This window comes from Grammomys surdaster, unplaced genomic scaffold (assembly GCF_004785775.1).
Source record: "Grammomys surdaster isolate TR1022 unplaced genomic scaffold, NIH_TR_1.0 958, whole genome shotgun sequence".
In the NCBI taxonomy this organism is placed as follows: domain Eukaryota; kingdom Metazoa; phylum Chordata; class Mammalia; order Rodentia; family Muridae; genus Grammomys; species Grammomys surdaster.
Window position 1 is genome coordinate 4,120,613 of NW_021605377.1, and position 20,758 is coordinate 4,141,370.

Below are 20,758 nucleotides of genomic sequence, written 5' to 3' on the forward strand. Positions count from 1 at the left end.
CAGTGTGTGTGTGTGCATGTGCTTCCGCTGTACTGGGCTTTCGAGTTTCACATATGCTAGGCAAGTACACTTCTGCACTGTAATCCTTATGTATATGTAAAGCATTCGATGTGCCATATATAGAGATAGGAAACTGTATTTATCCAACGTGTTGACACAGAAAAAGCGATATTTGAGTCCTTGTAAGTAAATGGAAGTGAACAAACCCACTTGCCTCTTAAACACTTTTTTATTACAAAGTATTTATTCAGCGAAACAATATTACAGTAAAAATGACTTTCGTGTGGCAGGGAAGGAGGCTCTGCAGCCGAAGGAAAGCTATGCAGAGACGGAGTTCAGCTCTCACAGCGAGGTTCTAGAGCTCCAGCCTCAGCCACAGGGGTTAGGCACTGATGAAACAAGCATAGGAAAGAGCCGGCATGCTCTTTGGTGCCCATTTTCTGGATGAATTAATCCTGTTAACACAGAAGACGGTGAAGCTGTCGTTCTCCATTCTTCAGTTCTCACTTCAGCATTTGGACACACCAAGAATGACATACAGTGTTTTTCCATTTCTAACCTAGAATACAGGATAATTCACAGTAGCTGGAAGAAAAGGAACCAACAGGCAGACTTACAGTCATGTGAACATTTCCAACCAGCGTTTATAGTTTAAAAGTCTGCAGGAGGTCATTTTGTTGAAATCCCTGCACATTAATTGCTTGTTTCTTTGTAAGAATCTTGCATATCAAAAGCATCCTCATCCAGCAGTTTTAAACACTCAGCCTTGTGTTTCCTTAAATTCTGAAACACTCCTGCTCTACCCTCAGTGAAGGCTGTGGCCCCAGGCAGCTCCCAGCTTCTCCCACCTGGTCCTGGGTGCCCATCTTGACCAGAGAACAGCTGGAAGCCAGCACTCTCAAAGCCCCTCCCTCCTGGCTCTGACACTGTGTTCAGTAATTACAGTCCCCTGAACCAGCTCCTTTTTTATTTTAGCACATATTTATTCTTTGCCGTGAGGGAGTGGCAGGGTGTTTATTTATGGGCTTGGAACTATCTTCATGGCTTTACAGTCAAAGGCTGTATCTCCCCTTAGTAAAGACACACGCCTCTTAGAAAGACAGCCAATTTCGGTAGTAAGTATCTAAACATAATTTTAGATTGTGTAAAATTCAAAATTTTTTGCACAAGCTTTATTTTTTTTGACCCCCTTATAATCCTTTATTTAGTATCTAGTCTGTTGAGGCACAGTTGTTTTTTTAATACTTGTAGATGAGTAGTGTTTCAGCTCCCCCATCTTGAGTTGAAAGTACTTTGACCCCATAGTCTTAGGACTTGCCCTTTATCACAGACATGCTGCCTTCACAGCCCTAACCCACATCACTTGAAGCCTTTCCTGCAGAGCATCCGAGGAGCTGCTGCATCCGTTTCAGAGTGAGATTCCTGAAGAGTTCTCCTTTATCAGATTCCCTTTATTCTTTATTTAATACAGAAAGCAGTGTCTCTTGGGTGCTCATCTTTAGAAGCGAGGCCTTCAGTTCCTCCAGTTCTCAGTAATGCATTTGGTTTAATCCATCAAAAATTGTATCTATACACAGGAAGTATATCTATACATAGCTGTATTATATAAACATTTCTCTGTTCGAATTCACCATCTGCAAGTATCTTCCAAAACATTCTTCGTTTGTTTCCCAACCACCCCTTTTGGGAGAGACAGGGAGACAGATTACTGGGGAGTGAATCCACAGCCTTAACCCATGTAGGGCACACATTCTACTGAGCTATGTCCTCAGCCCTAAAAACATTAGGTTTTAAATGTTAATTGTCAGAAATCTAAAGAAACCTTAACTCCCAGTAGTGATGAAGATATTAGATGGTTGTGGTTGTGGGGAATGAGGAGAGCAGGGCTAGTCTCTTAAAATTAAACACAAACCTGGGAAGTCCCCTTGAGAGTTTGGCTGGTGTGAACTGAACACAGTCTTAGCATCCCAGACTTCTGCCGGGATTAGAAAGGCTTCTGTAAATGGCTAAGCAGCTGGCTTCTCAAAGTTCTTTTTAAAAAAATGCACTTTGGAACATGTTCTTTAAAGAATGTTTATTGTCTAAATATGGCTTCGTTCATTCTTATAAAAAAAAAAAAACATTACTTGGACATTACATTTACCGGATTTCAGTTCAAAGGAGGTCCTAAGGCAGTTCTTCCTGTGATGGAAGCACACTTTGATGGTGTCTACATGAGAAAATAACACTCTACAGAGAGCTGTTCAATGCTAATGTGTCCTTCAAACATTTCCTCTCAATAATAGAAATACATAAATTCATGTACATAAACCTAAATGCAAAGGAAGGCACAGCTGGTTACATCATGTATACAAGCAGGGTTCAGCATGTGTAGAATTAAAGCGATAAAAAGCTTCACATCCTTATTAGTTACATTGAAAACATTAAGAAAGGCTCTTCACTGTCAGTGTTCAACACTCCAGAGCTAACAGGATAAAACACAAACATTAAAATCCACTTAATGCAAAACAGACTTTCATAGAGAGCTGAATATATATATATAAAAAAACCAAAACTTTTTTTTAAATGCTAAAATACATCTAGATTATCCGTGTTACGAAAAGTGCAAACCACATTAACCCGGTTTCACAATGTCCTTCTCATGACACAGGTAAACTAGTCCATGGGGACAAACTGGCGTCAATCAGTTCTGAGTCCTTAGTGGCTGACAGTGGTGGCGGCCGTCATCATGATTTCTGGGAGCCGGAGGACAACAGTACTGGGGATGGAGCTCTGTCCAGACTGGGGAGCGGCACGGGCATGTGACCGTTGAGCAGTGTGGGGAACTGGAAGGAACAAGAAGCATTTAGTAACTGTGACAAAGCCATTGAGGAGAATGCATCCCTCTAATGTATACACAGACCAATACAAGTTGTTCTCTGAGCCCAGTGATGGGAGTTGGCTGCTGAGCTGCTTTACAAAGGTTACCTAGAGCAACAGAGAGAAGCCCAGAAAATGCCGCTGTCCTGTGTGCCTAAGACTCTAACCTGTCCTTCACATGGGGTGGTAAAGTTTATTCTACTGCTATTTTTTTTTTTAAAGGTTCTAAGCTAGTTTGCTGATTTGCTTTAACTATCGAGGGGTGAAACTGGAAACCAAGATTCTTTACATATGGGTCAGTAGTCTCAAATTTTGAAATTTGCTGCCAGGTTCCTATAGCACAACAGAGATGTCTGTCAGTTCCCGTTCAAAACGAGGACCAGGGAGCCAGACACACCGCTCAGCAGTTCGCAGTGCTGACTGCTCTGTTGACAGAGGACCTGAGCCCAATTCCAGCACCCATGTCGCATGGCTCAAAACTATCCCAGCTCCTGGAAATCTGTTGTCCTGGCCTCTGTGCGTTTTTCTAAAAGAAAGATGATCTTAACCTTTCCTGGAGGTGAGAAAAGTACTTTCCTCTGATCTCATATCAATGCATTAGGTCACCCTTGTACAAACAGTGAGATTTCTGTGTTGGTAATAAGATGGTAGCTAGCAGAACGAAAGCCCTGGACTTCATAACTGGAACAAATACTTCAGCTGTGATCCCCTACGAAGAACGGCGAGCAAAAGCATCCTTGTAATATGTGACTGCCCACTCAGAGCTCCTGTTCTGCACTGCCAAAGACACAACGTGGCCAGTTGATCCCCCAGGTACTCTTGTAGCTTAATCCCTGTTTAGTCCAGGAAAGTTAAATATTAAACCTGAGCACTAAATATCAAACTGCGGACAGAGCCTGGCACATGCTAGAAGTACAATAAATATTTGTAGAATGAGCAAATACTTTTTCCCCCTAAAACTATTTCGGTAACACACTCAACGCCTTGGCTTCTCAGGGGCCGCTGTTTGGTTGAGTCACTAGGAGTATAAAGTCGGCTTTGTTATCACCATTTTGTAAGTGAGAAAAGCAACTCAGGAGAGGTTCTGATGAGCTCAAGGTCATAGCTCCTAAGCAAAAGCACGTTTTAGCTCCAGCTGTACTAAACTGCCCAGCTCCTATTTTAATGTGTTTAGTGGTAACTGGTGTATGTAAGGGTTTCTTGTCTTTCCTGGTTCTTTGGAATCTTCACATTTTGTGGGACTTTGTTTCTGTTGAGTTCCCAGATCTATCTGCATGCACTGAAACCTTTCTAAGCCAAGGCCCTTGTCCTTGTCCCCACTCTTAAGGTGACTTCAGGTGAACTGCAGAAAAACCGGGCTTGAGCTTTCGTTTGAGAATGGTTGTGCATTCATTCATTCTCATTCATTCATTCTCTCTCTCTCTCTCTCCCCCCCCCTCCATTTTATTGGTGCCTATGATATGAAAGACTCTTCTTTAGTATCAGCTTTTTCCACGTGTTAAGATGGCTGCCCAGTCCGAGTGCACTTATTTGCCATACTTGATTAGCTTGGGTCCCCCCCCATACACGGAATGTTTATTGGCTTTTCTCTCAGCACAGCTATAAAAGTGTGCCAAGCTAAAAAGTTCTGTAGAGCACATTCTCAGTTGGAAGCTGAGTCTCCTCGACCCTGTTTGCACACGTACCTGCCTGTGAGGTACATCCCAGTGTATCTGTAGATAAGGCTCTAGGCTCACGCTCGGCCAGTATCTTTGGCACCTCTCTCTCTTTACTGAAACATTTTGCAAATAGAAAGCATACCTCTTCCAGAAGGGTTAGTGCCTTGTCTTCTTTCTCCTTTGCTGAAATTCTGCCATATCTGTTCTAATCTGCTATAAACATGGTCTTAAGTAGGCTGGTACACACCCGTCAGTCATCCCAATATTCAGGAGGCTGAGGCAGGAGGACTACTGTGAGTTCAAGGTCAGCCAGGGCTACAAAGTGAGTTCCAAGCTAGCCAGATCTACAGTGTATGACTCTGTGGCAATCACTCTCCCTCTAAGACAGACAGACAGACGTCTCAGGAAATCTGTGCAGCAACACCTTAGCTCCACCAATTCTCTCCCTAAGGATTTCAGTTTGTGCCAGGAGCCAAAACTCACACAGGAAATGTGCCCATACTGCTCAAAATTCTATGTAGGTCATGTGTTCTCTTTCATTCACCAACACCCAGTGTATGTGAACGCGGCTTATTGTTTCTATTCATTGTGAAAGGGCTCGATGGTAATCTGCATTCTGAGAAATCCATTTCGATGTCTTAATATTTTTCATCATTAGCCTCGTTCCTCTTAGGATGTTTGTTGATTTCCATTTTTAAAACTGCCCCCTCCCACTTTTACATGCCCCATTGTTCTTTTTTATGAAAAGAGTTTTCATATTTCAAAAGGTGCGGAGTTGTTTCCCTTTGCACATGGATCCAGCCATAACTTGAGAACTCTAGGCCATGCAACCTGTCAGCCATCCAGGCTAAGTTGTAGCCCCCTTCTAATCTCCCCGGCTGCTTTTTAAATGGCTCTTGGATTGAAAACAGATATTTTATTGAAATTAAAATAGAATCTCTTTGCAGATGGCCTTTGTATGTAGTAATCTGCAGAATTCTAAATGTATTAGGAACCCCTTGTCTGCAGCCCTTCTCAGAATGTAGTTCCTACACCAGAAATTATAAGAAATGTGAACGTTTTATCAGACCATGCTCAAGACCCGATGAATGAGAAGCCCTGGGGTGGGCCTAGCATCTTTACTTGACACACTATCCATGTGACTCTGATGCACGCTGACTTTGCAGAACCACTGGCTATGTGGTAAAGACATCTCCCAGCTCCCAGAGATCCTGGCAGTCAACTCACTCTGGAATGAACTATCTTTACTGTTGGGAATACTGGAATAGAAACAAACTTCCATTGGTTCCTTATGGCTTTCCTAGAAGATCTTGTACCAATCAGATAGCAGAACTCTCCCAAAAACCATAGAAACAAGAAGCTGATATTCACTGAGCTCTGCAGAAGTTCCACGTTAGACTCTATAGTAGTGTGGTCCTACCCTCAAGGGGCTGATACATTCATACAACCAACCCCCTCCTGATGTGCTTCTATTAGACAGTGCCACTTCAGGTTAAAATGGTAACAACCAACATGTCCGCTGTGCCTGACCAGAACTGAGCTGAGATGGGACTTAGGGCCAGGGAGAAAAGGAAACTTGATTACTCCAGGGAGTAGTCACAGCATGACACCCTACTCCAAGCCTGCCCAGGAAACCAGAAGCACATGATAGCAATCTAAACCTCTGAAGCTCCTCCATCCTTCCAATGAGACCCTAAATCCTATTGTGTATACATTGTGTTCCTGCAGAGAGGTGCTCAGCCAATAACTAACCTTGCTAAGCAGAGTGACCACCTTAGAGGACAGACTGAAGCTCACAACATCTTTTATTGACACGTGTGCTTTGGCGTCTTGTCACTAAGCCATCAGTAACGACTGACATTTGTGCGACCATCGATGTGTTAGAAGGTGGGAGATAGCACAGTGAACAGGATATGATTCTTGTCTTTTGGGGTTCTACTCTCTAGTGGAGTTGGCCAGATCAATGGGCAGTTGTAATATAAAATGTTAAGGGAATAAGGAGCGACAGCCAGTTTGGGGTGAGCTATCCTAGGTCAGAGGAAGCAGGCTGGGTAAGACCAAGCTAGACAGAGAGGAGCATGGAGCTGGCAAGGTATCCACCTTTGCTTCATTCCTGCCCTCCCTGTGTTCACATCCTCAAGACAGTAACACCTTGAGTTGGTGAGTACCATTGAGACTCAGGAAATACTGATCTCCATGGGATAGTGAGTAAGGCTCCTGGAAGACTCCAGAAGGATACATAATGAGTGTGCTCACCCAACTCGGAGTTCTTCATTATTCTTTAACTGTATGCTGCACAGTATTTTGTCACAGAATTCGAGCTTGATTATAACCTATAGATTGAGGCAGGTAACATTTCTACTCCAGATTGGAAAAACTGTCCACTGTTTTTATTTCTCAGTGTTTTTCATGTGAATATATTGACTAGTTGGGTTCCTATTTTAAAGTCTTGGGTTTTTATAAAAAAAAATCATATTTTAATTTTAAATCATCTCTGCAGTCAATTTCCAGTTTTCCTAGTCACGTGGAAGTCTCCGGAACACTTAAAAGAATTCATGTTTGGATTCCTAATATAAGTACTCTCTTTTCTGCCTCAGTGAAAATGTCTGCCTCTAAAAGGCGGTGCAAACCCAATTCCCCTTCGAAACTTTAACTTAGTAGCTCAGGGGCAGAAGGTACCGTCAGAGCCGTTGTGGAATTTTAGAGAAAAGACATCCTTTGGCTGACTCTTGTTTAAAAGCCCATCTGCAAACACTTACCTGGAAAAGTGTGTTTGGCCCTTGCAGCCTGGCAGGACTCAGAGGGGCGACCGGACTAAGGCTGCTCCAGAAATGTATGCTGGGGAGCAGGGGACTCGGGGTCAGAAGCAGTCCACTTGGTGTCTAGAAGACAAGGCAACAGGCAGGTCTTGATAGGGGTTCACCTAACACCAGCCGTGACCAAAAGCAGCAGAGTGGTTAGGTGTGTGGGCCACAGACAGTGACCCTAGCCTTGTCTTCTCCGGAAAACTGGGCAGCCTCAGGTCTGTGTACATGAGTAGGAATCATTCAGTTCTCCTCAGTACTAATTTAATGTGCAATTCTTAGGCAAACTACCCTGCCTAAACATTCTGGTTGGAGAAGTCAGGTCTGCAGCAACTTGTCAAACAGTTCCTTCCCCTTGCTCCCAGTAGACAAATGTGCAGACTGAACAGGACCCCTGGAAGGGGCTTCATTTCTTATCAAACTGTTTGGCCACGGTGGACACCGATCACACCCAAATTGGACAGCCCCCCACGGGCACACACTGGTAAAAAGATCATCTCTCTATATTACCAACAGCCCGGTAATAACTGAAATTCTATTTTAGCATGGATTATAGCCGCTTGTTCAGGAGCCCTGAGCTGATTTTGCGGACTCCACTCTGGACATGGGGCTGGGAAGAACTCATCACCCTGGCAGTGGAAAGCAGGGTTGTAGAGCCAGAACTCAGTGTTTCTTAGAAGTGACGAGACTGGCATTTGCTTGCCCACACTCGGCAGGAGGCCTGGCCCACAAGCCAGCTAAAGGGCAGGAGAAACAACCCACCCAAGTCAGTAAATCTGCACAGCTTTTATGCTCAGCAGAGGCAAGCTCCCTGGCCCAGGGTGTCTGCACCTCTGGTGACCAGAAGGAGCCCCTCAATAAGACTCTTTGTGTAAGAACACAGCAAAGGCGCCAGCATTAAAGATTGCATCATGCTGGATGCTGCCGTGTTATTCTTTCCTAGAACTGGCCCCGGCAGCCTCCGTAATTATCAAGAGCATTTGAGCTTAAACCTAAATTAAAAGGTTTGCTCTGTTCAGCGGGAGAGAGACAAACATCCAGTGGTCTTCCAACCTAAGTGCTGAATGGTAAACAAATTTAAACCCAGTTCTTTGAGTCTTTGGTTCCCCGGCATTTCCTTCTACATATTAAAATGGTCTACAAGGTTACTAGGATAAATACGTGTTTTGAGTCAGTGCTCCATTTTTTTTTGTTGTTGTTGTTGTTAAAGTTGGAGGCAATTTCACAAGTGTGGTAGGCCAGCTGGCCTCACTGTTAAAAATGAATGGCTAAGCTTGCGTTCTGCCAGGGTTCCCATGTTCAGAACCTCTACTCACTAGCTAAGACAACCTCGGATGAGCAAACTTTTCGGGCCTCAATCTTAATCTGTTAAATGGGGGGAATGAAAATGCATGCTATTATTGCAGGGTTGCTGGGAAGACAGCTAATTCACGTGACATTCTTAATATATTACTATATATTAATTACAGTAATATAATAATACACATTATTTTATATATTTTTATCTTTTATATATTATAACATACTATATGTAGTATATAAATACTAATATATGTTATATATTTTATAATATATATGTATATTTTATAATATATATGTATTTTTATATATGTATTTTTTATAATATATATGTATATACACACATATATATACACATACACACATACACATATATGACCAATACATAGAAACGTCAAGTCTAAGCGACTCTGGTCATTTGTAAATCAGTAGTAAATATAAAATGTACCTGACATACTCATTAAATGGACTTTATCCATTCAGGGGAGAATTCTCAACTAGGTACTAAAAAGGTCTGGTGGGTTGGGCCCCAGTCCACAGACTCGGGTGATTTGAGATACGGCAGAGCCAGGTTCAAACCACAGTGTTATTAATATTTAATAACCAGTGTCAGGGCTTTCAGGTTCTTCTCAAAGTCTGCACGGTCTTCTAAACCATAAAGGACAGCTACCTTTTTCTCATCCAAGGCCACAAACTCACATGTCTGGCAATACGTAAAGCATAGGATTTCAGTTTCCATACTCTACAATTTGCATCCCCTCTGGATTTGAGGTGCACGCGCATTTGTTTCTGAGGAATACCGGATGTACATAGAATGCAGTGGCCTTCTGTTTCTCATGGTTAATGCATTTGACATGTCTTTTAGAATATATGCAAATAAACATTGTGAAATGACTTCATTAACTCTTCCTCCAATTGCTGTGCTCCTCGGAGATCCTGAGGCCTTAAAGGAAGGACTGTTGGGGAACTTCGAATGGAACTTCCTAAAGAGCCTTGCCTGGGTTATCTCAGGACACTGCAGAGCCTCCGAGGTGCCTCTGCCTGACCTCCTGGAGGGAGGACCACCTGCAAAGGGCAGACTTTGTGGGGCTGTTGGGGAGCCTGGGAATTAACAAATGGCCATAGTTGTTCCTGATGTCAGTGAAAGACATGCCCCCGTTTGCAAGGAGAAGGGTTTTCCCACTAGGACTTCCTTTATCTTCCTCCCCATTCAACTCCACTTAATTCTGGGTCTCCTAGAGAGCCTATACACGGGACCTTTAACAAGAACAGCTGACCTCATCCAGATGTGTGGCAGCTGTGTGTTGTGGCCCATGGCCCTTTGTCTGCAGCAACCTTTTCTACTCCTGTCTCTCTCTGCCCATCAGAAATGCCACCTCCTGGAAGCAGACGCCTGGCCTCCCATCACGCTGATGAGATTTCTTTTATTTTGCTGAATCTTTAAAATACTATGGAACTCCTTTCTCCCCTTAACATTAAACATGCTCTGCCTCATACTGTGCACATCCTTCTGATTCCTCTTTCATGGCCATTGGAGAATTTGTTCGTCGTTCTCGGCCCCCCAGTACTTGATGAGCTGAAGAATGTTTCAGCCCTATGATCTCCCCTCTCAGGGGTCTGACTTCTGTTAGGACTCAAACCCAGGACAAGTCTCACTCAGTACCTGTGGCTCCTCCCAGCACTTCTCGCTCCGCCCCCTACCCTAAGCCCCTCCCTCCCAGGGGCTGGGCTTCACTCCCCTTCTTCCCTCCCCTTTACCCCCTGCCCCTGATTCTTAGTCTAACTCAGTCGTTTGGCTACACTGGTTTCTTGATCCTGCTTGTTGCTCCCCCTCCCCGTCTCTCCTCTCATGGTCCTGTCTGCCGCCGGTTCAGCCTAGACTCTTCCTTCTGCCTGCTTTCTCTACCGCTACAATAAAAATCTTCTCCATCCATCAGGAGTAACCATGTCCTCCTCCTCTTATTTTATTTTTTCATTCATCTTCTCCTGAAAATGTCTCCATGTCCAAAACTGAACTCGTTTTTCATATCCACCTCTTCCAACGACTTCCCAATTTTGTCGGCAAGTACCGTCAGCTGTGTATCTCAACATATGTACTGATGGAGACCGAAAATATTTGCAGAAACAAGAACAAAATAAGACACGATTTCTGCACACATGGCCCTACCTACACAGTATCCCAGGCACCAAGACAGAAATAGTACCTTCCTTGGACTCATTTTCAATGTATCTCTCCACTTCCTTCTGGGCTGCATTTAGATCCAATCAGCTTGGCACTAGTGACATTCTACAAGTCACTGGACAAATCCACCTGCCTCACATCCCCTATCCAGTATATAGTCACTCTAAAACACTCCATTCAAAAATCCGTTCATTTTCAGGGGGTTGGGGGAGAGGTCTCCTCAGCCACAATGCTAAATCCCCTATAACTTGTTACACATCTTGTCACTTCCTTGTCAACCCTCCTGCTTGGCGTTATGTGACCTGAGCTAATCACATAGAGATTCATAGATTTACAACTCCTCAATCTTTCCACACTCAGCCTCCCTCATGCCCCATGTTGGTGGCTGAGTGTATCATGGCTTCCCTGATCTACCACTCTCCAAGCATATACCTTTTTCTCCTGCACCTTCCCATCATCCTCGTGTTCATCTCCTGGTTCTCACTCAACCCTCAAGTTAGTCACCATGCCCTATGGCTGATGGTCTCTAAATTTCTCTCAGATCTAGCTCCTCTGGCTGTGTCTGTTACAGCCCGGCATCTTCCCTGTCGGATTAGCTGAAGTGTTACAAGGTATCCTAACTGGATAGTGGTCCCTTCTATATCCATCCTATCAGGGTGACTTTCTACCACACAGTTCATACTGTCCCACATGCCCTTCCACTGTTTCCTCCTGCCTTGATCCCCTCCCATCTGACTAAACTCCATCTCTTCCTCTAGAGCTGTTTCTCATCCTTGCCATGGTACTACAATCCTGTCTGCCAGAAAGATCTCTGCTGCTCCTCAGCTCCTCACTCAACTGTGATTGCCCCTTCCATAGCTACCCTCAACATTTCACTCCTCTGGACAAGTTCATCCCTTCTTCTTAACATCCCATCTGTGCCTCCTAGCTCCCAGGGACTCTACCACCCAGGCTTGGACCCCTAGCGCCAACCACAACAGCTTACACAGGGGAGGGGGGAGGGGTGCTCCTGTCAAGTTTCAGGAACTGAGCCAACTGTACTTGCTTGTGCTGCTCCGGTCTCCTCTACAGGACATAACTGTCTTGTGTGCATGCATGTGTGCACTTCATCGGGGACAGGTCCTAAGGTTATAAAACAGGTCACTTCTCATGTCCTTTTTTATGTCTTATAAAAATCTGTGTACAGTGGTCATTTATTAACTCTTACGAGGAGTCCGTGTTCCACTTGGCTTATGCCTCTAGAAGTTGTTAATTTCCTATCAAACCATGTCTCAACTTCTCGGGCAGTTTTCATGACCAGAAATTATAGTTGGCTCCTATTCTTTACCTTCTGGGCAGCAGCTGTAAGCTCATGAGAACAAGAAACATGTCTATATACTAATCTTGGTATCCCTGGGGCAGCAAGGAAGTGCCTGGGTGTTCAGTGACTAGCTCCAAGCGAACTGGATTAGAAAGGAGGCAGAGAAGACAATGGGGGTGGCCTGCTCACCGGCAAAGAGTAAATGTCTTTGCTGATGTCTTGAGTGGGTGCTGGAGACACTAGGAAATCATTCAGACTTAGGAAAAGTAAAAGAGAAACCCTAACACATACACCTTAAAAGTGGCATAGAGGCCAACAGACTCCATAATAGTGGCACCCCAGAGTTAAACATTATTTTCAACAGCGGGCCAGGGGTAAAGGCATTTGCCACCAAGTCAGAGTTTGATCTCTGGGACTCTCATGGCAGAAGGAGAGAACCAGCTCCTATAAGTTGTCCTCTAACCTCCACAGATGTGCCATGGCCCACATGTGCCACCATCATGCACAAAATTATTGAGTGTAATATATATGTGTGTATATATACTATGAGATATATACATATCTCAGAAATGACAGAATCTCTAGAAAGCCACAGAGTTGTCTTAATTCGATACAAACACAATTTCAAAGACTTCACTAAAGGAAGAGTTTAGTGAATCCTCCAAGAGTTTTGTCTAGCTCCAGTCTGAAAGACTGAGGTAAGGAGAATCTCATGCATCTGAAGAACTACTGAGAGTGATGGATGCAGACCAGAAGAGATGGACGAACCATGGGCAGTCAGATGAAGTTAAATGAAGCTAGGAGAGGGGCAGCAGGGGACCCCAGGGCACAAAGAGAGAAGGCACTCCCTAAATTGTTTATCTGGGGCAACCCACAACTTGGGAGCCAAGAACCATCATATCATCTACTGCAAAGACCTACAAGGAAGTTGTCTGCCTACAGGAAAGGTCATTATGAACAGAGCAGGAGGCTTGGCTGGGGAAATGTCAACAGAATAAGAAGGAAGTTGAACAACCCTGGAGGGAAGGGAGAAGGGGGAAAAATGTTTTTCTTCTGATGATAATGGCAAGAGACAGATGGAAACCACCCCAGAAGTGGGGTGTGCGGAACAAGGTACCCACACTCTGGTTCTCCTACACTGCTCCAGACTCCCACTTTTCTGCCTTGGCCTCAAAGCTGTCTCACCACTCCATAATAAAGGAAGTAGGCTTCAGCATTTCAGCCTTTCAAACTGAGCAGGCTGTCTCCACTCAGCCACTAATCCCAGGCTGCTGCTGAGCAAACACCCTGAGGCATGCATACTCAGACTCTGATGGTGCCCGGTGCTAAAACATCTCAGATTTCAGCATCTTGCACAGCACAGGTGAGACGAACACGAGTCTTGGCAGAAATGAGAAACACAATGCCTTGGATTCTGAATTAACTTCACCTTGGGGGGACAGGAGCGACAGAACACAGATGGAACGTGGCAGGAAGAGGGACAGATGAAACCAGCATGCAGAGGAGTCAGAAGTTTCAGCGAGCACCTCGGCTGCCAAGGTGCCTGGCTCGAGGCCAGGAGGGCTTCACACCCCAGCTCCTTCCCCCTCTGCCTTACATCGGTAGCTTGTGCCAACGGGGACAGCAAGCGCCTTGCTTTTCAGCAACATTCAGATGGGACCTCTGTGGCTAAGCTCTGACATCATTTCTCTGTATACACCTAGTTGACTTTTGTTCGAGTTTTCCAGCCCCTTGTTGGAGAAGTCCCTGCCTGGACACTATTTATTATAAACTTAACACCAAAAGTGATGTCCTCGGCTCTTTACAGCTCCTGCCAGCGGCTTCGCAGGTGTTCCTGATGGGAGGCAGGAGCAGCACATTCATGCTAGGTTTTTGGTCGTTGTTGTTTTTTGTTTTTTTATTCTGCACATCAAGTTGAAGATGAAATTTTCAAATCTGAATGTGGACCCCATGACACATGTGGGAAAGGACAGTGATCATGTGACACATCAAGGCTCCTCATATATAGGGAGGGGCCTGGGTTGGTAGAGCTTATCCTTCCTCTCTTGTAAAGGACGCTCACCCTCGGCTCGGCGGAAAGGTTTAGAGGGGTTCTCACAGAAGACCAAATGCTATGTGCCACTTCACAAAGCATACCCCACAGGAGATAGGATTCTTTCCATGCGCCAGGAAGTGACCACTGCCTTATGACACGTTCACCAGGGATGCTTATTCTGTTTCTGAACCTCACCCTCTCAGGAGGGAGCACTGAGGATGAGTGGGAGAGCTTAGGGTGGATGGGTAAGCTTCTGGGGGACCCCTGGATCAACCTGTTGGGGGGAACTTTACTAGTGAGCTAAGTCTTATACTGACTTCAAGCATAGCCAAGCTTGTCACGATTAACCTCTAAGTGGCCTGTCTGGTCCGAGTTAACCCACTGATGACTGAAAGGAGGCATGTATGACTGAATTTTACCAGATCTCTGCCCTTCTCTCCCTCTCTGTCGGCCATCGACAGCCACAGGAGGAGCAGGGTGCACATTTCAGGAGCATGCAGTCTCTGGTAGCATTTAGGCTCTGAAGTTACACTATGTCCCCAAGCAACCTCTTTTACTATCTGTAAGACACCTCTTTCCAAACTCTCTTGTTCTCTCTTTCTGTCTCTGGCCTCTCTTTGTCTCTCTGTTCCTCCCTCTCTCCCTCCCCCACCTTCTTGTTTTTTTCTCGCTCACTCACTCTCAGGAAGCCTGGGCCCCATTTTTGTATTTCCTGATAATCACTCAATGCAAGTTGCATCCTCTCAGCTCGATCCCCGTGTGCTTAAGCCTCGGTTCCAGAAGCTAGGCTTCCTAAGCATTCTCTCCAGGTTTTAGGCCTTTCTGGTAGGTTCTATCTCTGGGAATTAACTCTTTGTCCACATGTTAGGATCCCTCTACTCCTCAGGTCAAGGTCCCTCTCCTCCTATCCCCTGCCCTGCCACCCCCAGCCCCCACTGAGTTCACAGTATCTAGCAATTTTCCTTGAGCTAGACAGGGTTGGTGTCAGCCCCACTCTGCTCAGAGAAGAGGATGCAGATGCAGGCTAATAGAGAACAGGGATGCTGAAACTGGGGATGACCTTGGCCTGACTTTAGACCACTCTCAACCTAACAGTCATAAACACTAAGGCCCAGACTCTCAGCCTGGCGGCTTTAACTCTTCTCACTTGCCTGAGCTGCAGCAGGAGCTACTTGAGAGGCAGATTTCTTGCCTGTTGCCAGGCAGCCTTGCTTTGTTAGGGAATGCTAATTTGGGAGCGCCTGTGCCCATTCCAACCTATCACAGGAATCCTGGGCCTCTCTCCTCAGTAATGAGCACTGTTCCTACAGCCACTTCACAAAAATAAGCTGTCATGTGACCCCTGGGAAGCCTTGCAAAGCAAAGTAGCAAAGAGTTGCTGGTTGCTGGTCTGCAGCCCCACATGGACTGTTAGGATAAGAGCAGCCGGGTCTTCTCCCTGAGGGATAGCAGAGCCTTTTTACCTCAGAGTGGATGCTGGATGCAAACTCATTTTCCTACTTTACAGCTTTGGATCCGGGTCAAGATACTTCACCTCTGAACCCCAGTCACCTCAGCCAGGCAGTTGTAATGGCAACAGTATCCACACCAGGGTGGGCTATGAAACGGTGGCAAGGTGGGTGATGTGTGACAGTTGTCCCAGGATGATGATGCCTGCCAGTTGGTTGGAGCTGGCTGGGTAGATGTCCACCATCCTAATGCATTGTTACTGTACAGCATCACTCAGAAAGCAGCTGCTCACTGTCCCATACCTAGGAGGCTAGGGAGGCAGGAGCAGAATCTAGTCTAACGCTGCTAACTTCTACCACTAGCTTGCATCTGCTTTGATTTGGGACCTAACGTGTCTGCCCTGAGGCTGAACCAGACACCACTATGACACTTGTGAAGGGGAAAAGGCCACCTTTTCCAGGGGCTCATAGCAGCTAAGACTTAAATGCACCATGAGTTTTCCCTTCTTCCCCCATGGGACCTGAGCTTCCCCATAGCAACCCTGCTTTTGGTGGGGACTTTCCTTCTGCATGTCACCCTTGTGTTTCTTATTAAAGGTCAACATGACCCACGCAGCTCCACACTGACAATCCGTGAACATAAATTTTCTTATCAGGAAGCACATGGCTTATGAGTGCCTCCAATATATATATAAATGCCTTAAAAATCTCCTAAGGCCTAAATGCCCCTTAAGTGCCATGCCCCTGGAGGTCTCCCCACCCTCAGAGCCTGGTTGTTCTGGTCACAAAACACAACTGTCCCTCTTGTTACCAGGATACCAAGCCTTTTCTCGTGGGTGCCTCTCAGTGTACATAGTGATGTTGGGACACTGGCCAAGGGATACCTCTCAAGGGGAATGGGTGGTTCTTCCTACTTCCGACTAGGATCACGGGAATAGTGTTTACCTGTGCTGTGAAGAAGGCTGGCGTGAGGGATCCTGAGGGGAGGGCTGGACTGTTGAGGGCGATGGAGCCGATGTCGGTGCCGGAGAGCAGCAGTTGGGGTGCAGAGATTTCCAAGCCTTTGGGTTTTTTGCCTTTTGGGGGAAGAGATGGAGACTTGGTTTTGGAGCCCGATGACAGATTTAGGGGCTCCAGAGAATCCGAGTCATGGCAGGCTGCCTCCAGGAAGAGGCTTCTATGTTCGGAAGGGAGGGGAGAATTGGGGGACAGGGATGGGGACCGAGATGAAGAGGGTGACGCAGATGAAACGCTGGCAGCATTTGGCAACATTAAAGAGGAGATCTTGGCTGAGACAGACGAGGCCAGGAAAGCGGATGCCGCCGCAGCCTCGGATGTGGAAGGCAGGGACACCACAGGCCTGGTGATGTGCTTGTCGGTTTTATTGGCCACAAACCTGATCACAGTCCTGACTTCTTCCACAGGGGGGCTGTCATCACAGGGCTCCTCCAGCTTCTCTGTCTTGATGGCCTTGAAGGCCTCTGGAGTGTTCTGCAGGGAGTTGATGGTGAAGGACGAGTATAGGCCTGAGTGGATGTATTCGTTGCGGCTCGCGCTTTTGAGGGAGGACAAGCCATGCTTGTGGACCTCCCGGCCTTCTGGGGACATCTTACAGTCACTGTCCTGCAGCAGGAGGCTTTCCCGGCTGATCTCTACGGCATGAGGATCCATTTTTAGGATATCCGGGAAAGAGACGAACTTGTACACAAACTTCTGCCCAATCACTTTCTTGATGATGTTCTGTGAATGCAAAAACAGACATTTCAAACGGGTGAGCCAGAGACATGGAAGGAGGGTGCACTGGAGCGACAAATGTTGGCAACCAAAGCACCGCCATATTCCTGACGCCCACAGGGTGCCTAGGAGGAATGAAGTCAGAGACTGAAGGCTCACATTCACACTCTGGTCCTGTTTTGACCAGGAGGAGTAGTGAGGTCCCTAGCCTATGGCAACTTTCTCATCTATTATCTGTGATAATTTCGTAATAGCAAAAACTGCCACTGAGCTAGCACTTACTGCATGGCTGGAATGATTCAGATCTTAGCGCATGTAATTTGCACAGTAATCCTACAAGCAGGTTTTATCATTTTTGTTTTGCAATTAGGAGAGAGAGCTGGGGAGACGGCCTAGTGAATCGATTGCAAGCTTGAGGCCCGAACTTCGGATCAAGAGCACTCATGTGAAAGGGGGAAAGGGTATCTCTAGGACAAGTTAGATGATGGCAAGTCTAGGATGTCTAGGATGTCTAGCTAGATCATCCTGAATCCATGAGCTCTGGGTTCAGCAAGGGTTCCTGTCTGAGGAAGTAAAGTGGAAAGTGATTGAGGAAGACACCTGATGCCAGTCTTGTGGCTATACATACACATGCACACGTGTGCAACCATACACCACGTACACCCACACATGGGTGCATGCCACAGAACACAAGCGAAAAGAACAAAAAGTCTAAGAATTAGGAGATAAACTTTCAGTACTGCAGTGTCTCACATGGCCAGGGTTAAGCAAGAAGTGGCAAGGTAGGATTTACTTCACCCTAACACGGTACTGTCTTACCCACTTCTGGGAACCGAGAGAATACAATGAAATACTAACAGGAAAGCCTCTTCTGGGAAGCATCTGCTACCCAGGAACGCAAGGTTTTCTTCTTCAGTCAGGCAGCCATTTCTGGCAAGAAAGCCACTGGAGAAAAAGAAATTGCCTGCTAGGCTATTTATGGCATTTGGTTTATATTCTTAGTTGCCGGTGTCTACTCCTGGCTCTTCAGTTAAGGGCTCGGCCCTCCAGCAGCATCAGGGTATAAATGGAAAATGAAAATCACTATGAAGGCAAAAGTTTTCTCAGCCCACGAGGGAGTGGGTTTTATGCGGAAGGCTAATTGAGCTGGAAGAGTAGTCCCTGTAGAACCTACCCAGTTCCATGTCTGTCTGGCAAATGCTTGCTGCAGGTCTCGCCCTGTGGTTGACTCAAAGTCCTAAGTACTCTGGGGAGAAAAAGATGGCTTCCCTCTGGCTCAAAAAGCCAGCATTATTCTGTGAGAAAGAACCCTATAGGTTTCCTTACAAACTCTTCCTCCTAAACCTTGTAAAATCAATCCTTTGAGGGAGAAGCACTTTATGGACTGAGTGCCCTCCAAGTCCAGCCATCTGGTGTATAAATCCCACAGCAGCCCCCATGGAGGGAGGAGGGTAGCATCCTTCCACTGCCAACACAAGCACAGAGCAGGAGCCATAGCCGCAGACTGCCAAGATCTACTGGAACTAAAGCCAGAGCCTTTCCACACTTCCCCACAGGCTGGAAGAAAGCACAGTGCCCCCTGATAGGGAGATCTCTGTAAATTCTGACCCTCCTTGGGTGCTTATGGCTTGCTCTAAGTATGACCATGTTAGGTTTTTTGCCTGCTACCGTACTACATTTTTTTTTTTCTATCCATTACTACAGCAGGTGAGAACCTAGTTGCCATGTTACTGAGATTTTCAAGAAGACATTCCTTGGGGTGGGATTTTACAAGAGGCATGTAGGAAAATCCCACCACATGAGCCCCAGCGAGAGACCGTGTCCAGCAAAGCACACAGGGATGCCTGTGCCAAGGAACAAGTCAGACTGAACCTGGTTGAACACTCCCATGGCTCCAGGTGTGCTAGGGTTCTGGGCTGCAACTCACCCCACCAAATCCCATGACTCTGGTCCCATGGTGACTCTAGCTGACCTCACCCTCATGCTGGCAAATCTTCAGAGGAATGGAAGAAGCAAAAAGGTTCCACTTGCTTTTGGGGAGCAGTGTCTCTACTGAAAAGAGCACCAGGTCTGGGTAGAGATGGTGCCAGGAAAACCAACTCCTCACAGGAAAAGATTAAATAAGGGAGACCAGAGCCTGCATGACCCGAAGCCATTCCTGTCATAAAGGAGTGTGTACTATGGAGCTTCCTCTGCTAAAACTGCTGGGTCCTTATGTTTATATCCTATATATTACATGCTATCTTACTTATAGCTTGTAATACTGTTTGGCTGAAAAGGTTTTTTTCCCTTTGCAACCACTTTGAAGACTCATCTAAATTGAGTGAATTTGTTAAGCCTAAGTAATTACACAGAAGGAACAGATAAACTGTTGCTTCACCTGACCAGTCCCACAAACTTTTTTTTTTTTTTAATGACTGGATCAGAGAGATGATGACTATATTTGTAAGTTAGCCAACAAGTAATTAGGGACTGTTATAAAAATGACAGTTTTAGGGTCTAACAAGATTGCTCTGTGGTTAAGGGCATAGATTGCACTTTGGAAAAACCTGAGTTAGGTTGCTAGCATCCATGTTGGGTGACTCACAACTGCCTGTAACTCCAATTCCAGAAGATCCAATGCCCTCTTCTGACTTGCTTGGACACCCACACATAGGGAACATATTCACACAGGCATGCAGACATAAATAAAAAATCTTCGAAAAGCACTTTTAAGTCTCTCCTCAAAAAAACAAACAAACAAAAACAAAACAAAAAACCAAAAACAAAACAAAAAACTGGTTGGGGTTTAAAAGTCAGTCACAGATGGAGAGCTGCTGGGCCCTGACTCATGTGCCTTCCCACTGACAAAGGACAGAAAACTGTGACACAGACTTAGAATGGAGTATTACGCAACACCCAAAAAGCAGGAAGGGCAGAGACACACTATGACAGGGAGAGGAGTCATTGTGCTAAGTGATTTTAAAGACTATATATCGTATTGTCTATTTATATGAAATGTGTGGAACGGAAAATATCCATCATAGGCTGCTGTGGTGGTACCTGTAATCTTGGCACTCTGGAGGCTGAGGTGGAAGGATGGGAGGTTTGAGACCAGCCTGGCTGCACAGTGAAACTGTCGCAGAAAGCTAAAAAGGAAAAGAAACCAAGAAAGAGGCAGAAAGAGGGAGGGAAGCAGAGTGGGAGAGAAGGAGAAGGAGAGGGAGAGGGAGGGGGAGGGAAGGGGGAGAAAAAGGGGGAAAGGGGGAGGGGGGAGGGAGAGGGGAGGGAGAGGGGTGAGGGAGAGGGGAAGGGTAGGGGAGAAGTGGAGGGAGAGGGAGATAGAGGGAGAGGGAGACGAAAGGAAAGAGGAAAGAAAGAGGAAAGGAAAGGAAAGGAAAAAGGAAAGGAAAAAGGAAAGGAAAGAAGGAAAGGAAAGGAAAAAGGAAAGGAAAGGAAA

The 20,758-nt window shown here is 45.8% G+C and overlaps 1 protein-coding gene across 1 annotated transcript in view; it reads right to left on the minus strand.

Moving 5' to 3' along the window:
- Positions 1–220: 220 nt before the first annotated feature.
- The window catches only part of Elk3 (ETS transcription factor ELK3), a 63,790-nt gene continuing 43,252 nt past the window's right edge, over positions 221–20,758 (minus strand). The window contains exons 3-5 of the mRNA XM_028783065.1: positions 16,531–17,325; positions 7,277–7,399; positions 221–2,825 (exon numbers count right to left, since the gene is read on the minus strand). Coding sequence (XP_028638898.1) covers positions 2,727–2,825; positions 7,277–7,399; positions 16,531–17,325 — 1,017 coding nt within the window. The 3' untranslated portion in view covers positions 221–2,726. The remainder of the gene's footprint in view (positions 2,826–7,276; positions 7,400–16,530; positions 17,326–20,758) is intronic.